Source organism: Ixodes scapularis, unplaced genomic scaffold, assembly GCF_016920785.2.
Source record: "Ixodes scapularis isolate PalLabHiFi unplaced genomic scaffold, ASM1692078v2 PGA_scaffold10__122_contigs__length_95168666, whole genome shotgun sequence".
NCBI classification, from domain to species: domain Eukaryota; kingdom Metazoa; phylum Arthropoda; class Arachnida; order Ixodida; family Ixodidae; genus Ixodes; species Ixodes scapularis.
Genome location: NW_024609836.1, coordinates 19,820,803 through 19,841,423, shown reverse-complemented (window position 1 = coordinate 19,841,423; position 20,621 = coordinate 19,820,803). Strand labels below are relative to the sequence as shown.

The window sequence follows — 20,621 nt, the reverse complement described above, 5'->3', positions numbered from 1 at the left end:
ATGAGGAAATGTATCATTGGACATTTTGAAAGTGTAAAGATTTCATTCAGTGTTGTCCTTGACTGAAATTTACCGAGGAACAAGTTAAGGTACTCATAATCTGAAAATGCTAAATTCTTCATGACAAAAACTGAATATTTTAAAACTCACAAATTTGTTAAAATCATTCGCTCTTTTTGGGTGTTATTGTTTTTCTCTAGAATGACATTTTCTACGGTTAATTTTTACCTTAACTTGCACTATGGGTATTCTACTTCACATTAAACTAAACATTTTGTGGATTTCAATTATTATTTTTTTTAAATACATTTCCTAATAAAGTAACTTTTTTCTGGAGCTTGCTAAGCATAGTATGCGGTAGAATTGGCCTATAAGGCTGAAACTTTAGATGTCATCAATCCTAATGGGGTTCAATTCACCCTGAAAGTTTGAATCACTTTGAGACAATGGTTCAAAAGTTGACCCTCCCAGGCCATGTCCCCCCTTAAACTAAAACAGTTAGATGCTTTTTATTAAGTTTTTTCTACACCTCTCTAGACTTTTTTGGCAGTTGGCATCAGGGGCATCAAGTATAAGCTGTGACATTTATTTTCAAAGGCAATAGATGTCTTCTGTACAAACCTTCTTTCGTTAGTGGCACTAAAATTATGCCGACTTGGACAAAACAAATTTTTTCCCTGTTTTGCGTGAATTGTATTCATTTGATATCTCTAAATATATTATGTGTACAAACTTAAATGCTATTTCTAGAACAAAACACAACAACCACAAATTACTTCATATTGCTTTAGCACAGAATATTTTAGGAACTTTCGTTAAATCCATCAATAAATTGAACTGCCTGTCAAAGGATGTTGTTAGTGCGAGCGGGTTTGCTCTTTGTCAGAAATCTTTTGTGTTCGAGTTTATTGGGGCTAGCCATGAGTTTATCCTCCTGCTTTCTCTTTGTGATTGGTAGTATATCCAAATGAATCAAATACAGTAGAATCTTGATGATGCAATTCTTTCAGGATTGCAGAAAATATTAGCAGCATCCGAAATTCGTATTATCTAAAACAGCCAAATTTTGTTTACAAGATTTGGTTGATCCAAAACAACCAAATCTTGTCATGCATTCTTGTTTATTTTTTTTACAAAGAACTATGTGTTTCTCCGTGCTTGGAAGGGGGTGCAAAGTTGGGAGCTCGATGTCACAAAAACTTGGTCATGGAAGTGATGTCATACAGATAACATTGGAGCACCAACCGATTTGCATCAGCGCGCTTTCTGACGGCGCGCCGTGCCTGCCGCCGAGAACCGTGCAGTTAGATACGCGCAGTAGAACATTTCAGTCCACGTTTTCAGACTCCTTCACGTTTGCACCCTCTTTGAAGGACTGAGTACCTTGACATCGTCCTAGAGGTTGTCCTAGAAGTCGTTCCAGACGTCGTCCTTGAGGTCGTCCTAGAGGTCGTCCTAGAGGTCATCCTAGAGGTCGTCCTAGAGGTCATCTTTGATGTCGTCCTCAATGTTGTCTTAGACACCCCTGAGGTGTCCTGGCAAATGCTATCACAAATCATAGACAACCAACACTAGAGGTCTCTGCAGCAATTTCTTGTCTTCTGGCTTGCACGTTTGCTCACTTCAATGTGACACGCTCCTGTCTGATTGAAATGGCGATAGATGCCACACCAGCAGCCGTGATTCCACTATCTTCGCTCATCGCTCTGGACAGCTGCCGAGTAGCCAAGCTAGCGTCCTGTGCAATACGGGCAATTCACGCGAGTCTCAAGCGCGGCTTGGCAAAGCATTAACCCCTCTCATTTCTTGTGCCACCCACACACAGTTGTGCAGAAATTTATGCAGCATACCTATGCACCGACCAAATTTTTTTTTTTTTTTTTTTTTACTTTGGGTGAAGAAGGTTGTTACTCTTTTCTGGCATTTTTTCCCCTCGATATCACTCCTCTGACTTTTTTGAAACGAGTAAAATCGCACACTGGTGTCCTCACTGACATTTACCGGGCTCACGGGCCGCTGTAGAATGTCGAGTGCATGCAGAGGTTCGCCCATCGATGGCGATAATTTCTTTAAAGCATCTCAACAGGATTTCCTATAGCGTCACATGTTGAGCAATCTTTGCTTGCATGACGTTTACACCGAAAGCATTGTGCATTTTTTATGATAACATTCTGTTTTCCAACAATGGCACACTGTGTCGATGGTGCTAAGCCTAGCTCCCTTACTAGGTCGGTGTACTTCCTCTTCGGTTCTTCGTCGACTTGAGGATTTCAAGCTTCTTATTAAATGAAGGTGCTTTCCGCTTACATGACATGATTCGTCGACCAAAAGTGATTCGTTTGTTGGCTCTGGCAGATGCATTTTCTCTTCCATAGGAGTACACTTTAAAACGACCTGCACTAATGCGGTGATGACAGAATGACTAACCGCTAACGGCAAAGCAAGAAAAAAAAAAAAAAAAAAAGCAGCAGTTTCTTAATATTTTTGTAGACTAATGAGATACCAGCAACTGAGTGACGTAGGATTGCCAGGCACACGGCGCAAGGCATGGGGTGGGCGCTGCATTGTTTCGTCTGCGCAGACAGCGCAGACGGAACAATTGTCTGTATCGTCCACCGTGGCCTGAGAAAGCATTCATACTATCCTGAAATGTAACATATATTGTACACAACACACTGGGCGGGACTTGTAAAAAATTTGTATCATCTTGAAATATGAATTAACCGTGATTGTATCATTGATTTTCTACTGTACTAAAAGAATCAGATCAAATCACCTTAGGCTGATATATAGTAGGCCCTTAACAATCACTCTTGTTTCTGTTTTTAAGTAAGGGAGACAGCGTTGCTTGAGCTAGCTTAGGTGAGCTTGAATAAGATTCTTCTGGGTCTTAATTCAGTCAGGTTGCTTTAGCACTCCTTTATCTTAGCATTCTTTTTGCAAGACAAGTGCTGTCCCCCTTGAGGTGGGATGAGGGTACACTAGCTTGTACATGGGTGGCCCTCTGCTCAGATGCGTGTCTCTCCTTCAGCACACGGTGAACCAGGAGATGAAGAACCTGCAGAGGCTGTCGAATGCCCGCAGGCAGCGGCTGATGGAGGCCAAGCACACCCACGAGTTCTTCCGGGAGAGCGACGAGCTCGAAGACTGGATCAGCGAACAGACCCAAGCTGCTCTATCCGAAGACTACGGCAAGGACTACGAACACCTCTTGGTGAGAGAACTCGAAGCTGGTCCTCGCTTACTTCGAGCGTTACAACTCCGAGATAGTCTTGTGTCGAGACGAGTGTTTATTGCTGCGCTTTGTTTCCAAAAGCTTGAACTTGTGTTGAGGGAAAGAATTAAAAGGAGACCAATACGAAGTATGTACCACCTAGCTCAATTGAGGCCCTTAAGGGGGGACACTACCCAATAGAGTTAACTTTTTAACCTATGGCTTAATATCAATGAAATTTAGAGTATATACTGGAAGTTGTAAGGCAGAATGCAGTGCAAAGTTGCATCAGTGTACATGAGTTGTAAAATAACTTGTAGTAATTTTTATCAGGAACACACCGACTTTGTTTAGGAAAACTATCATTAGGAAACTAATGTAATACCGAACATTTTTCTACTCTGGATCTGCAGTAGAATGCCTAGAGAGTGCAGCTGTGAAAAGAAAATTTCCAATAAGGAATTTACTTTATGCTAACATCACAGTGAAAAATCAAATAAATTTTCTTGCCTTTTATGTCAAGCACAAGATCTTAACATCTTTTATAAAAGACATCCACCAAGTCAAAAAGCAATTCCATAGTTGCACTGCCCATAAAATTCCACTTAGGAAAAACAATAAGCGAGTCTTCCCTCTTGTCCCATTAACAAACGATAGTTTTCCTTAAATGAAATTTATGCCAAAATGTGGAACGGAGAAAAATGTGTTCAAAGTGTTCCAACCCCTACCTTTTCTTTAGCTTCAATGGACCGAAAATAATTTATAAAAAATTAACTATGCGGTGTAAACTAATGAAACTTTCTGGAAGTACTCTCCAGGTGCTGGTGGATGTAAATATGCCATTTTTCAAAATCAACTTTTTTTGCGGAAAATTTTTTTTCTGGGTAGTGTCCCCCCTTAAGATTGGAGGCATGGTTCGTCTCAAACCGTGGGGAGCGTTTTTTAGTGAACAGCGGATGCCTCTCATAAAGATTGGTCATGAGTGCACATACGCTGCATCATAGCGGGGCAAGGAGGGAAGTGTAGACGTTTGCGAACGATCCATGCATTCCTTGCAGCTCGTATCGCAAACGCGGCCCATAGGTCGAGCGGTTGGACACTCTGTAATACAGGCTCTCTCATTGGCATGCTGGTGCCACTTATGAGGTGACCCTGGAACAGCACTTCACTAGCGCGAAGGTTCTGCAGTATTTGGGAGATCACATATAAGTACAATGGAATCTCGTTAATTCAAACTTGCAGATAATTTAAACTATCATGCAGGTCCCATTCTATGCATCTCTATGGGAGGGAACTCCCGGTAATTCAAACTTTGATTTATTCAAACAAATTTCTGGTCCCCCTCGAGTTTGAATCAACGAGATTCGACTGTACTATATCTATGCGAAATGGTTGTTTGTACCATCGTCAAACGTTTGACTGGGGAAGCAAACAAGTTTCTGGTTATGGACGATGTCGTTCACTGAAGGTCATCCTCAAAGTCGGTATGAGTTCGTTGCATGTCTATCGCGCATTGGCATTTTGTCCCCTTTATGAATAGTACTCACTTCGAAAGAGTAGCTAGTATGATTTACAAAACACCTCTTTGTATAGTCTTGTCTGTACCGGATTTGTAGTCGACTTCGGAACTTGCATTGTCTACAGACCATGTTCTGGAAGCTATGGTAGTACTTTGTTTGTCGTAACGTGTCGCTTGTGGCTTTGTTAATTGTTGCCAGGTCTTGCAAGCCAAGTTTGAAGACCGGAAGCTGGTGGTGGACACGGGGGAGAAGCGGCTGGAGCAGTGTGCCGACCTCGGGAGGCGCCTCATCACGGCAGAGGTGGCCCGTTCAGGCGAGATCGAGAGGCGCCTAGATCGTCTGGAGTGAGCACCCTCGTCTCTCTCTGTTTTCAGGCACGAGCGCGCGCCGAGTTGCACCTTGCGTGAAACGAAAAGTTGCGTGCAACAGAAAGTTTTGTCTGAGTGCATATTGCACGTGACTTTCCGTTACGTGCAATGTGCTTCCCAGGCAGCACAAAGCGGGCAACCTGCCAAGAACCCACGTGGGTTCATCTAGCGTAACTTGGGAAGCATCAAAAGGCAGCCATAATAACTTGTTTCACGGTGTCAACACAATGAGCAAGTCTTTGCCGCTGAATCCGTGTCAACAAAGAGAAAAAAAGCTCCTTCCTAATGACAATCTGTATGCTGGATCTCTAAGGGATTCAGGGGCAAGTTTGTGAATGTCTTTTTTTTTGGGGTTGTTTAAAACGTGACACATACTTTAAAGGGGTACAGAAATGAAAATCAAAATACAGTGGAACCTCGATTATGCTGGTGAAGGCGAGCGGGTTGAACATGGATACATAAAATTGAAAGAATAAAACACGGAGGACAAGCACAGGTGGTTGTCCTGTGCTTGTCCTCCGTGTTTTATTCTTTCAATTTTATGTACTTGATTATGCGTCTCCAGTTTATGCGGTATCCCGCATTTTGTGACGAATTTGCCTGGTCCGGACAAACTCTCCATAGAAGTAATGTATTAAAAGTTTGGTTTACGCGACATGATTCTACGCGTCTTGCATCATATGACGTTCGGCGGGAAACGTGTGATGAATTCAATGGCTACATCAGGAAGGGGGCGGCGGTGTGGTAACGCGGAAGAGTTCTGCGCGGTGTTTCAGAGGATCCAAAAATACGTCGCCGGCAGCCCTAGACAGCCACCGTGCCGGGAAGGAGCAGGAGACAGCGCTTTCCCTTCTCCTCCTCGGGTTGTGAAATGCCTCGGCGTTTTCGCTCATTCCATCGTTCTTTCGTCTCTCGTTTTCCCTCGCTCTCCTCTGCGCGGCACTTTCTCCAACTCGTTGCTTCTCCCGTGTGCTTCAGTTTGAAAACTTTGAATGCACTTTAGGAGTGTTTCTCAAGTTCTGCAAAATTGAAAAGGCAGGACTTTTTAATTTTGCCTTTTTATTGATTTAGCTTTCAATGTGAAAGTTCAAAACTTTCTGATACAGTCCTTTTTTTTGTGTCTAGCTTCAGCTGGGTTATAGGAAATGAATGGGAGGAAGCTGGCCCATTAAAAAAACTGTCCAGTCAAGAATATTCCTTGGAAAATTCTTAGTTGACGTAGGATATTGTGCTATATAAGCAAGTTTGAGGCAAATTTAATATCCCAGTAAACTAGCCCACAAAATCCACTAACGTAACCCGCCAATAGTGCTTTGCTCGATAAATATCTTTGACTGATATTAAAGGAAAATTTGTGCACTTTTCTTTGAGAAAAACAGAGTGGGGGAAAGTGCAGTGGTGGAAGTTTATCATAACGATGTGAGACAGGGGCAAAGAACCCGGAAACATTCAAGTTGGAAAGATAGGCATAAAGGACAATGTCTAAATTCAAACATTGTTTGTCTATCTTGTTATGCCTGTCCGTTCCACTTTCAAATGTTTTCAGTCGTCATAAAATGTGGGACGTCGCATAAGCCAGGGATGCACACCGTAAAACCCCGTAAGGGCACCCTTCCCCGAGAGATCACCCATCCCGTTTTTCTGGCTAAATATCCATAACGTAAAAATACCTAAACATCGCCCATCCCCCGATTCCTGTCAGACATCACACAATGTCCGATGGAAAGCACGTCAACTGCTCGGTTTGCGGTACTGGTACGTGTGACAAGCGGGTTCACAGCAGGTTCCCCCGTGTTCGTCCGCAATCTTTGCTTGCGATATCTGTCCTTCGGCGCTTCTATTTAGTCATAAACCAACTAGTCCAACCAAACATTTTGCGCATTATCGGTTTCCTTGACATGCGAGTTCATAGCAGGTTCCCGCATAATTTGTCCATGATTTGCACGCACGATATCGGTTCTTGTGCCGCGCAAGTTTTCGGTTTTTGCGTGTTTATTGCACTACGAAGCACAAATCTGCTGCATCTGCAGTCTGCAAGATCCTTTCCCCTTGACACAGAAGTTTGTTGCGAATTCCCGAGTGTTTATCGCTTTGTTAGACGCTCATTTGCTGTGTCCGTGATTCATGTTATCAGCTCCCGTGTCACAAGGTTTGTAGCAGGTGCCCCTTGTGTTTATCGTTAAGGGTAGCCAAGGTTCCTCCATGACCTTTGGATAACGTCTAGTTCTAAAAATGTGGCACTAGATCGAAACTGCTAGTGCTTCGTTTAGGTGGAGACTGAGCATTTGGCGGCGCATGGTTTATATTTGAGCCGAAAAATCACTCTAAATTTTTTCGGCTACACGTTGTAACTAGTTTGTTTCCATAGTGCGCGCGATTGTTGCAAAACGAGGAGGACGGATGGGTTGAGGATGGAGCGACGCTCCCTTCCAGGGAGCTGTGGCGTGGCCTGAGCGAGGCGCTGGCGTCCCGAGACCAGAAGCTGCAGGCTGCGGGGGAGATCCACCGCTTTAACCGGGACGTGGGAGACGCCCTGAGCCGCATCCAGGAGAAGTACGCCGCCATCCCAGAAGAGACCGGCAAGGACCTGGACGCCACCCAGGGCATGGTGCGGCGCCAGGAGGGCTTCGAGAACGACCTTGTGGCGCTCGAGGCACAGCTGCAGGTGCGGGGGCCGCTTTTTCTCGCGCAGGGGGCTTGCCGGGAACGTGGTGCTTAAAACGAGTCTCCGTCCATTTCAATGATTGATAGCTTTTGTGACCAACGACTAGTAACAAATATTCCTTTAGCGGATGCAATGAGCTTAACAAGTACCTTCCAATCACCATTTCTAGGTAAGGATATATTCAAGTATTTCATTTCAGCACGCTGCAGTTGAAATTTGCCACTCTTTGTAATTGAAAGGGCAACGCACATGACATTGTCGTCGAGGCAACATTCTGAATGAATTCAATCTTTCCTTCAATGGCAGTCGCGGCCGCTTCCGCGACCACGACAGAGTGGACCTTGAACTCGCAACGCACATTTGCAGTTTTGCTTCATGTTATTTCAGGAAATTTTTCTCGTCAATGTCACCTTACCTGGCTCAGTAAACGCACTCAGCACCTTGAAACTCCTCTTTTCCACCAATCTCTTACAATTACACATTCATGTACTTTGAGCCTCATCCAGAAACAAAAAATACCTGCGTTGTGCTACGCAAACCCTCATGTCTTTCTCTGGGAAATGTAACGCTGACCTTGTAACAAAGCGAAAAAAAAGGCTGCAAAAAATAGAGGAAGCAAACAAGAAAAGTGAAGGGGTCAGCGTTAGTGTTTCTCAAGGGGGGACATGTGTAGCAAATTCCTTAAGGGTTATGCTAACACATTTTCTAAGGATCCACCAATGGATCGTCCTTTCATTTTTGTACTCAAAATTTGTGAATGTAGGTTTTATTTTAAAAAAACATTATGCAAAAGAAAAATATATCATGCACAGTGAGAAAGACAGACGGTGTATGCTGCTACTCTTAGATGAATCTACTTTTGGGTCTCAAAGAAGCTTTCAAGATTCCATGTAGTGCCCTTTGTGAGTCATGAACCAGACCATTTGTTTCCATTGTCATTCCTGGAAATAACTGGAGTTTTGGGGCATTTTTTTTTTCCAGACACCTACGCTCATGTAGTTTGAGAGTGGGTTAAATGGACCGCCTAAGATACAGTTTTGTGAAAAGCTTCCTTGCCCCCCATTCATTGGCTCATTTGTTGTATGCATCCTCAGTAGCACTCTGAAACCCCCTCTTTCTGCTTCATGTGCCCAGAGTCATCCTTGTCCCCCCAATGCAGGTGCTGGTGGACGACAGTGTGCGGCTACAGGCGGCCTACCCGGGAGGCAATGCGGAGCACATTGCGGAGCAGCAGCGCCTGGTGGTGGACCAGTGGTCCGCACTCCAGGACAAGGTGGCCAGGCGCAAGGAGCAGCTCAAGGAGTCTCTCCAGTTCCAGAAGTTCCTCTCCATGGTGCGCTCGTTTTGTTGTCTAGAGCGCTCCGGGCCTCAGCCTGAATCTTTGTAGTGTGATGCATTGGGTGATGTCGATCGGGGCTTTTCAATCATTTTGAATCTCTAGGGATCCACAGCCATTTTTTCCAAAAGCCAAAAGAATTCCTCGTTTTCTTTGTTCAGTTTCATGTAATGGAACTTGTTTACAAATTTATTGGTTGTATTAGTTTGGAGTGCCACGCTATACATAGCTGTGGCCATGGGTGCTATGATTTTGTTTGTAGGGATACTTCAGCAAACAAACGTTGGTAAGCTTTTTGTTAGGACATGGAATACAGAGGATTGGGGCAGACAAGTAAATTTTGAAGTATTCAGTAAACCCATTGGTCCCAACCAAGGTGTTGGGACCAATGGCCCGGTACTACAGAGTTAAATACAAATACAAAAAATGTAAAGAGAAATGTTGGATAGTGACAAAAGCAAGGACGCTGAAAAAGATGGCGAGAGGAAAAGTTCTAAAACACAGCATAACGATGTGGTGTAATATCCCAGGCAGGTGGCCTCCCAAAAGTCGGCGATAATGATAAAAAAACGGGGGCACAGGCACTTGTAAGGTCCAAAAGCGAAAGTGCAGAAGAGGCACACAGTAGGGTAGGCTTCACAGCTTAGCACCGGCACGCGTGCATTGAGCTTCATTGCGTCCATCGGCGTGCTCGGAGAAGCGGCCGACTTTGAGGAGCATCTCGGTCGGCTAAATGGGCTCAAAAATCCGAGGTGAGCGCTTATTGCGACGGTGGGTGCATGCTCGATATCTTAAAGCGACGCACCTCGAGGAAATTGCCTTGTCTCGAGAGCCTTGCGTTATTGAATTTGTTGCGGGTTAAGAATAGCAACACAAGCTCCTCTCACAAAGCCCTCTCTACACTTTAGCAGAGGGAATACTGGATGAAGACACCAATCGTGGCGAGCAGAGAGTTTAGTGGCCGGGGCCGCTGTTTGGGTCCTGCAATGAACTGTAGGCAATACCAGCTAGAAGAACAGGTCTGCGCACAACGCCATTGTTAGCAGATCTCTGACCCGCTTCAAACGGCAGATGCACCGAAGCTCGATGGGAGTCGCCGCAAAGTGGCAGGCACGTCTGTCTCGACGTCGCCGCTTGCTAGCATCCTGCTCGTTGCAAGACGCTGCAAAACACGCCGGCGGCGACGTCGACGCTAGCTAGGCGGCATTGCGTGGATTCTCTAGCGAGAACGTTTGGGGCAGAGGCGCAGGCCCGGTCCTTGGCTGTAATGCCGTAGGCTTCGTCAGATGCATTCGTCGCAGATCCGAACTCTGGCGTCCGATGCTCACTGCAGGTCCGCGACCTGGAGACCTGGTCTCGCGGGCTCTGCTCGGAGCTGGGTGCCCAGGAGACGGTACGGAGCGCCACGGGGGCCCAGACGCTCAAGTCGGAGCACGACCAGGTCATGGCGGAGATCGAGGCCCGGGAGGAGACCTTCGGTGACGTCCTCAAGTTTGGCAAGATGATGATGGACGAGCGGCACTACGCCGCCGCAGAGGTACGTACCCCCAGCTGGGATTTCACCGTTGTTTGGGCCTTGGAAAGTGAGAATTATGAAGAAGAAAAACGATAATCGTTGTTCAATCACCTTTAGCGGGCTCGTGAAGACTCCAAATTTTGAATGCGAATAGAATATTTTTAATATTTGATTCATACTCGTATATATATTTCGTGTCCGTAGTCAAGCATTCTATTAATTTACAAATATTCGGGTGAATAATGAATAAGTGCCATGCGGAGTGTGTCACGAGAGTGCAGGTATAGGAGATACACAAAATTGCTCGGACATCTGGCAACAGTGAGCGCATACATCCGGTCGGTCATCTTTCTTAGGTTGAACTCGGAGAGCCATGCCAGCGCGTCGATCCAGCGTGTAGCCCACCAGAGAAACGACGCAACGATTGCATTTTTTGACGTCGGACCATAGCATGTGGCGAAACAATCTGGAAGCTTTGCCTGTCCTTTCCGATGGCACAATCGCAAACTCGAGCGCGTCGACAGTGATGTCGTCTTGCCAGCAGTGCAAATCATACACGTTCGCCGTCGAAGCATACACGCTGCCCTCATCGGTGTCGACAAGCAAGGTACATGGATACTCTTGCATATGAACGTGGACCAAAGTGGTTCCATTTACTAAGAATGCTATTTTATAAACAACGCACAGTCTAGAAACAGGTCGCTCGTACGCGCTCTCGTCAGAAATCGGGAGCACCCTACTTCAGATTGAGTCGCCACATTTACTTTGCGGGCACGTCACCAACTTTTCACCGTATATGTCATCTCGCAAATTGCGTTAAGTGCACGCGAGGGCACGGGTTTGAGTGCATGGCTCTGCTGAATGCACTCTTTGCACGAGAACTCACGCAGGGAAGACTTTCCAAAGCGTCTCGCTTGCAGCCGTGTCGGCACTGAAGACGCCTTTGCAGTTTATTTGCACTTGGGACATCATAGTGGCATTTCGGTGCACTGACGAGTTGTAGAGATGCGAAAGGGTAAAATGATCAGGAAGCACATGCTCCCAAGGGGCTCCCCATTTGCTGTAAGCTGTAGTAGTACGTTCGTGGGTTACCAGCATCCGCAGCCACTGAATGGTAACACCGGAGCTTACAAGTGCTTCACCTTTGCTCACTTGGCCCTCTAATGTAGATATAGCAAAAGGAGACATTATTATACTGATTTCAGTTTAATGCTTCTGTTCAATAGCAAAGCATATGCTTATATTAATCAAGAAAAAATCTTTACTTTTAGTTTGCAATGGATTGTGTGCTTCCTACCATGCACATTTTTTTTACCATTTTAACTGAAAGGAAACAAATTTAGGTACTAAAATTATTGTATTCTAACAATATTTCACTGGGATTCTGTACCTAAAATAACCATTAACCACAGCAACTAAACGGCTAGTTCTGTCTTTGGGAGAATCGATCCTGCTGCGCGATCGGTGCTAAGAAAAGGTTGCACATTTGACAAGGCAAAGTAGACACTGCCTAGTTGAACAGGTCAACACATGAATCTTAACATAATACCGTAAAAACCCGCATATAATATGAATCCGTGTATAATACGAGGCATAATTTGAGGACCGCGATGAAAAAAAAAAATTTTTATCCGCGTATAATATGAAACAATTTAAGGACCGCGAAAATATTCTGCGTAAAATGCAACCCAGGAAGTCTTAAGAAAAACATATATTTGTGTCGTAACTGAACCTTAATCACTGTCATCACTTCCATCAGACTCCTTGTCCGATGCCTCCTCCCTAAGGCAGTCGTCTTTAGTGCCGTCGAGCACATTTGAAATTCCGTACTTCTTGAAAGAGCGAGCGACGGGCGTGCACCGACGCAGTGAAAGCCCGGCGCGGCGTGTAAAGCGAACAACCCAGTGTACCCAATGTCGGCTCATCAAAGTTCTCTGGCCCTCTCTTACAGCAGCTTGATGTCTATGGCGACTGCTCTTTTACAAAGTCGCCGAGACTTGCCTCGATGTCGGCGAGCAGTCCATTTTTTGGGCCTCCAAAGCTTCTTCTCGTTCCGTTGCACGGGAACAGAGCTTGATTTCGTCGTCTCCATCCGCGGATGCCGCCTTCATTTTCGGCGAATTGTCGCCCGGCAGCACTGTCGCCGATGTCTTCCGCAACCAAAATTACTTTTCTTTTGAAGGCGGCCGAGCATCGTTTTCGGCGATTCGCACCGACGCCATTGCCTAGCCTGACCGCGGACACATGGTGGCTTCTCGGACATTGTGATTTTAATGATGATGATAGCTGTTTTGAACGCTAAAATTGCTACGAAACCAAAACCACGTCAAACTGCGTCAGATCACGCCTCATAGAAGCTGAAAATTGTTGGGACCCACGTATAATACGAACCGCAAATTTTACATAACAAAATTTGAAAAAAACCTCGTATTATATGCGGGTTTTTACGGTATTTGCAGCGTTAGGAATTAAAATTAGTGCGCGCTTATGCTTCAAAAGCTCTTTCCGCTGCTCCAAGAGCTGCTGCAAAACGACTCAAAGCAATCTTATCACTGGGTGCTCGAAGGCACATGCTGGCAGGGGCACAGCCCAGCTAAGCCGTTTGCCTCCAAACCCGGGTGCGCAGATCCAGGAGCGACTGGCGCAGCTGTTGCAGGCCCGGGACGCCCTGCATCTGTCCTGGCAGCGGAAGAAGGTCTACCTGGACCAGCTGCTGGACCTGCACTTCTTCCTCAGGGACGCCAAGCAGCTGGACACCCTCAGCGCTCAGCAGGAGGTGGGGACCCCTCTCATGCTCCGCCATGCATCCGTACCTTCTATCGGATCAGCCCTGCAGGGCATCCATTGATCCGGAAAACTTGGACTTTTCCGGGGAAACCCCGGAAAGGTCGGGGAATTTGAAAAGAGTAATTTGGTGGACAGCCTGGCCCCGAGATGGATGAGAGGACCCGTAACTCGACGCAGAGGGACATTGGGTAGGGGGCTCTCAAACTTCTATATTTCGAGGACCTGCCTCGACCCACAGCCAAGGAACCCCTCCCGGCCTCAGAATCGATGTGCTAAAGCAGTTGGGGAGCCTACGGAGCTAGGAAACAATGATGAATGTACCGGGGAATGTGCGACTCTAGACGTGCGTCGATCGATAGGTGGCCTAGATTCGCTAAATATAGTGCTTAAGCTGGGGCTGTCTCCAAAGTTTGGGAGCTGAAGGAATCCTTGAGAGTGTTCTGGGACTGTTCCTAGGAACCCGGTTTGGTAATCCGTGTTTTAGAGGACGAATTTTCATACATACTTATTTTTAAAAGCAAAATAGACCAACCACTTTTGGAGTTGTCGGCCTGGTGCCACATTCGTTTTACTGTGACTGCTTCATAGATGATAATCTTGCTTTGCCTTCTAACTTCTTATTTCCGAAATGCTAAATGTAATTGTAGCGTGATTAATGCATCATTTAGAGATCGCTGCATTCGACGGCAAAACTGGGTAACGTACCAAACGCTTCGCAACATCGGAGCTGTGGGGTTATCGTGCATTAAAACTCACTCCTGCATGTTTCAGTATCGATGGATGTTGTACGAACGTGTATTTGGATGATTGTTACTCGAGGGTATTGAAAGGGATACTGCATCAAAATTTGGATTTCGCAAAATGAGGGCGCAGAAGTGTTAAAGACGCTACGAATTCCAATACCTCACTCATGCATCGATATCTCAAACAAATGGCTGTATTTCTGCAAAAGAAAGGCGTGGTCAAGCAAAGACCTCTGACATCACAATCCTCCTGGAAAAGTGGAGAATGAGAGGAAGCGGCCTCGCTTCTCTCCTCCTCGCTTCGGTTCACCAGCTTGACGGGACGAAGCGAGGAGGAGAGGGAATGAGAATCGTGATGTCACATGTCTCGTCGGCCGTCTTCAATCGTGCAATTCTTTTCCGAAAATACGACCATTCATTAGGGATATTGCTGTATGAGTGGTGTTTCTGGGCTCTGCAGCGTCCTGACTGTAGCTCCAGCCCTATTTTGTGAGCTTGAAATTTTAGTTCACATTAGTGGCATTATACGTGTAAGCTTACATTTTTTTATTGTGACTTCACTATGCATGGCACCAGGAATGAACTCGATACAATCTCCAACCAATATTTGGATTCGATTGGGATCGCGAACAAGTCCGAATAATTGAGCAGTCCAGAAAGAAACCCTCTGTATTGGCACTTTATATACTAAATCGTTGGAAAAACAGGTCGGTAGCTTGTTGGACGGTGCTTCACCTCTTTGTGATCAGATCTTTTTGCATTTCAGTGGTCCGCATTGGACGGTCGCACAACGGCCCGTAGGAGTGCATTTGAATGGCACGACAGTGTCGGTCAAGTTGTTCATAAACGAAACTATAAACGAAGAGCAGCAATTGATGTCAAAGCGGTACCCAGACATTTAAATGACCCTCTGTGAACATCTGAAAAAAAGAAAAAAAAAAAAGCACCGATCAAGTCCATCCTAATTTCGAGAAAAAGAGGCAATGATTCCGGTTATAGGCTTAATCAAGCTTCTGTATTGCATGGACGGCGCCCCCTGGCAAAGTACATATGTAGAACGCAGTGTCGAGACTACAGGATAAACCGAAACAAACAAAAATGGTGGCTGTTCGGTTCGTGGTGGTAGTATGGTGGCTGCTCAAAACGTCCAAAAAAGCGAGCAACAAGGCATACACTGTCCGGATTTCCTGCCGCTATTATACAGGGAGTTCTCAAGAAAAAAAATGGTGTTTTTCGGCTCGGATAAGTAAACTATGCATCGCAGAAAAATCAAACTTCGTGAGAATGTGAAGCTAGTGGTTGGGATAGAACACGAAAGTTTGAGAAGATGACGTTGCCTGGAACAAAAGATAATTGAGAAGAACAAAATTTTTCTGAGCCGACGTCCACCTAAGCGCTAATATTGTTGGAGGAAGAAATTATATTGTGAACGCTCGTGGGATTTATATCAGTGAAAAACACTAACAAATTTGTTTCACTTTAATAGATGTTACAGGCACCACCAATGTCTTTTTTTTTTTATGAAATTAGGTTTAGGCAGGCGTCGGTTCATAAAGAAAGTTTGTTTTTCTCAGTTATCTTTTGATTTAGGTAACGTCATGTTCTCAAACTTTTCCATTCTGCCCATACCGGTAGTGTCACATTCTCACGGAGTTTGAGCGTTGTGTGATGCATGGTTTATTTACCTGGGCTGAAAAACACGGGTCTTTTTTCTGGGGAACTCCCCCTACATTAACTCTATGGGGGTGAGTGACGGTTCTGGAAAATTGTCTGAATAATGAAGCCTGTCTGAAATTTTGGCGTCCAATAAATGGGTCGGCTACTGTACAGGTAAGTACGAAGCACATAGGGTGTCTGTAATGGATCCTAGCACTGCAGAATGAGTCGTAAAAATTGGCGCCTGAAAATAAAAAGCTCAAACCGGATGTGTATTTAGTGGCACATTTTATCTGATGAAAACTGCTGGCGTAGCTTTCTTGCGAAAAATTAGGCCAACAAACTTGCCAGGGTCAGTGACAGACGTGTTCGTGGACTTCTGAGTTCACAATGGTTGTAACTTGTGATGCCATCTCTTGATAGCTCGATGGCTCGTTCCACAGCTTTAGGATCTATTGTGGACACCTTACATATTTGACTCTCTTTAAACGTGAGTCCTGAAAGGAAACCAAAAGACTTGGACATTATATTTTGTGTTCTTCAGCCAATCTTTTCAGTTTGGTTCAGTGACATCTTCCCCGGTTAAACGTGCCTTGTCAGCTCTTTTTGCATAGTGATTTAGGCATTGCAGTTGTTCCAGGTCGCTCGAGAAACTTGTGGCTGTGCAGGTGTACCTCTCTGGCACCGAGGTGGGCACCACGGTGGAGGAGGTGGATGCCAACGTGAAGAAGCACGAGGCCTTCGAGAAGCTCATGGCCACCCAGGACGAAAAGGTCTCTGGGCACTCCTGGGAACTGTCCTTGCGCAACTCGCCGTTTATAGTTGCTCTATGGGGAACCTCTATCGCTCTATGAGCACCCTCTATCACTCTCACGAACAAGGTTTCTTGAATCAAAACCAATTAGGGGGAAATGCTAAAAAAAAAAAAAAAAGTGGCACTGAAAGTTTAGTTAACTGTTTGGTATTTACCGCATAATCCCGATTGAATGCGGACCTTGTCACGTATTCTGTGTTTTTGGCTCTGCATTGGTCAAAAGCTTGATTACTGCCTCAAATTCATGTGGTCTCCAGTGGGACTCTCTCCAGCTACTGGTTAAATTAGACTAGGATCCCAAACTGACCAGACTATGAGGCTGACTGTGCTTCCGAGAGGAATAAATGCACTGTGTTTTACCGCAATGCGGCATAGCTATAAACATGGTAAACATACTAAAACTGCAGCGAGCAACTTTTCTGGATTAGTATTTTATTTACCGGCACCACTGCTTTCAGCAGTGCGTGCCCAGCAATTTTTATAATACTAAAAACAAAAGAAATGGTGGCAACATACGTATGAGTGGTCCACTTTTTGGGCAATGGGTTGCACCACTTAGCTGATGGTGGCAGAGACGTGTGTGTGGCCCATTGGTCTTTGTTCCGCCACTGTTGTCGGCTAGGTGGCACAAGCTGCCACCCAATACATGCCACGTATGCTGCCATTTTTTTAGAGCAATAACTATTATGGAAACCTCCCAGCTGCATTTGCAGCGTTGGCATTGCACTAGGCAGAAAACTACAGTTCACCCGTCGGCCGAGAGATGGTGGACGCACCTGTGCGCCCATCATCTCTCATTCGAGGGAACCATGAGCGCATGTTGGCAGGGGCACTCTGCTTCGGGCCCGTTCTAACCACCGGCTCAATGCTAATGGCCAACGGAAGATGGAGGGGAACAGTGGAAACTATTGAGGCGAGGCTAAAGCTGGTGGCTGCTGGCACAACAAAGATAACCCCACAGACTAGGTACCTAGCACTGCGGGACCACCCAATTAGAAGAACCACAAATCATCAGTCGTCAGTGGCAGCGCTGCGGCACTTGCCTCGGGATGTTTATAAGGGAGGAGCACCTCTTGCCAGTTCCCCTCTGGATTTCAGCGTGAGCACAGGGCCGCAGAATGTTAGGGAGACTTCCGATGAGAGGGAATATGAGACTTGCGGTGTCCAAGCAGAATGCGTCTGCTCACTGAGCCGTATCTTCTTTTGCACAATATGGTGGAAAGTTGCGGGTTTTTACTGTTAACTATCAATGGCCGATGTGTGAGCTGCTGATGCAAGTATCAACTGCCACGCAGACTGTTGAAGGTTGCGATTGTTTCACTGCGAACCTGTTTATGGCTAGGGTTTCATGGATTTTTCAAATGCAGTGACTAAAAGCTTTACGCTCACACTGCCGCATGCGCATGCCTTCCCCGTATAAAAGATTCTAAGTATAAATAGCCAAAAGTGAAGCGTTGACGAGCTAGCGTGCAAGATGACATTTGTTTTAGGCTTTTGCTTTAGAACACTTACTGCTACAGACGCTGGCACTTGCAGCATGCGGACCATTATTCCCTACAGCATGCGGACCATTATTCCCTAAATTTTGAGACGAAAGAACAGTCGTCTCGACGAAGCCACCGTGCATGACCAGGAGAAAACTCTGAGCTGCATACTGCCATATCTTGGCGCTAGTAGTTGCGAAGGTGTTAATGGTAGGGTTGCCCGAGTGTGGCAGATGTAGTCCAGCAGGATATGAAATTTTTGTCGAAGCTTTCCATCCTACGCAACAGCTCCAGTTTGCAAAACGAGACGCAGCTGTAACCCAGCCTTGTCGTACCAAACTTCTCCCAAGTTAAGCCGGTATGTCACCATACTCTCCTGTGTTCACACTGTGCATGCTCATCTTTCAATGTCTTGGCCCTGACGGTAAAATAAACCGACTGATTACTCCTTTCTGCATTACCGAGGTAAGCCGGGTAAGCCGACAGTTGCCTCCCCTTTGTTTCCAGCTCCAGACACTGGAGCAGCATGGCGCAAAGCTGGTTCAGCAGAACCACTTCGACAGCCCCACCATTCGCAAGAGGATGGAGGAAGTTGCGGCCAGGTGAGACGCCTCTCTGCTCCTCGAGGTTGACGTCTGCAGTGGGGGGCTAGTTGACTGTCGTCCCTCAATACAGTGAAATACCACTCAAACAAACTCCAGTTGGACAAATTGTTCAAATGAAAAAACCCGCTGTGTCCAATGCATTCAGTTGTGTGAACTTTCACTTAAGCAAACTTTTCCTCAGGGTCCCTCAAAGTTTGTTCGGGGGGTATTTCACTGCAAGGTTACTTTAACCAGATAAGGAAGGAGCAACGAGGTTCCTGAAGTAAACAACCACAACATGCTACTTTTACTTTTGTGCTGACTATGAATACCTTTTCAGAGAAAAGAGATTTGGGCGTTGGAATAAATTTTTCCGCCCCCTCTGTATGTGGTGAACGTGAAGGGCACCCAATTTTGGGTATGTTTTTGTAAAATTTTAAGGCAATGGGCGAGGGATGTGCTTTGTAAAGAAAGATTGGTCAAAATGTGCCACTGATTGTACCGTGCGTACTCGAGTGTAGCTTGCTCTATTTATTCAAGAATAGCGTGCGTGTCTGCTGCAGCACTATTACTTCAGACTCGAGAGATATTTATCCTTCGGGTGTTTGCGACCATAACTGTTTTGCAGCTTTCTAAGATAAGTGCCACTAAAGAATTGAAAGCTATAACTGGGGCTTTTAGTACATAAGTGAAACAGTCCATTAATTGCTGTTGTACTGGCAAACTGACATCATTGGACGTCACTAATAAGACTTATCGGGATTTCGTCGTAGTTTGGCTGTGCATTCTAAACACTCAGGCCTAGCACAGGGGGGTACCGAATTTGAAAGCGAGAGAGAAAAAGTGGATAAGATACAACTGCTCAGAATAAAGGAAATTAACTTTACTGAATTCACATCAGTGGTCCTGCCTGTTAACTTGATGGTCCAAGAAGTCACCGTTTTTAAAGTAAGAATAAAACAAAGACTTTATTACGGTCAGATAGGGTTAAAACAATTACACAAAGGGTACATTGAAAGGTTTCCGACGCGAACGTCTTCCATCGGTGCCTGGAAGCTGAGTGTCCTCTTTCACCTTCCCGGCCAACGCCCAGAGCCCGCGGGGGTGGTCGAGGCCCCGCGGCAGCAGACGCTCAGCGAACGATCGTCCTCCTCTCTTGTCTAAGCACCCCTCCTTGCCAGAGGTATAAACACAGCTGGCCCCCCGTCGGAGTTGCGGTCTCCCCCTCCATGTCCGCTGGGTCGGAACTCATTCAGAAAGAAAAATAAGGCGCACTGTTGTATATTATTTTAACATGCCGGCGAAGAGCACTAGCGGGGAGCCTGTCTACGCTCGATGTCGACTTCCTGTGCCTTGGTTGTCGACCCTAGTGTAGTTTCCTTGGTGCCACAGCCCCGTGCTGCTGTACGAGTACAGTATAGACCACTTACAACGTAACCGCTTATAGTGCAGGACCGGGTATAATGCGGCTTTTTTAAACCACTGGTTCGCCTCCCATAGAACTTCATGTAATTACATACCGCTTAAAATGCAGGCGCGCGAAGGGAAATACCGGTTATAGTGCGGTTTCTCGAACAGCCCGCCGACCGCGCCGACACTAGATAACGGCGCTAGCCGCGAGCGGCACTTGCGGGGCAAGGAGGTTGCTCGAAGAATTGGGGAGAAGCGAAGAGGGAGGCTTCAGTTGCCATAGCGACGGAGGGACGCATGCACGTGTCGTTCACGTGCGTGCGTGCGTGTGTGGGGCGTCCCACACGACCAACAACCGCAACGACAGACCAATCACAGGTCGAGGAGAAGTGCTCCTGCGCGTTGCATGCCGGTCGCGGGCCGGCTTCTATCCGCGAAAATGGCGTCGGTTGTGATCGTCGTCGTAGACGGCATGGTGGAAGTTCATCATTCCGCGTAAAAGCGCTATCCTTGACTGTGAATTT

At 46.0% G+C, this 20,621-nt stretch overlaps 1 protein-coding gene across 1 annotated transcript in view; it reads left to right on the top strand.

The window, feature by feature from the left end:
* LOC120846391 (spectrin beta chain, non-erythrocytic 1) overlaps positions 1-20,621 on the top strand; it is a 289,174-nt gene that overhangs the window by 198,581 nt on the left and 69,972 nt on the right. The window contains exons 38-45 of the mRNA XM_040218123.3: positions 3,032-3,214; positions 4,933-5,078; positions 7,536-7,767; positions 8,927-9,100; positions 10,437-10,640; positions 13,246-13,395; positions 16,474-16,578; positions 18,611-18,705. Of these exons, the coding sequence (XP_040074057.1) occupies positions 3,032-3,214; positions 4,933-5,078; positions 7,536-7,767; positions 8,927-9,100; positions 10,437-10,640; positions 13,246-13,395; positions 16,474-16,578; positions 18,611-18,705 (1,289 nt within the window). The remainder of the gene's footprint in view (positions 1-3,031; positions 3,215-4,932; positions 5,079-7,535; positions 7,768-8,926; positions 9,101-10,436; positions 10,641-13,245; positions 13,396-16,473; positions 16,579-18,610; positions 18,706-20,621) is intronic.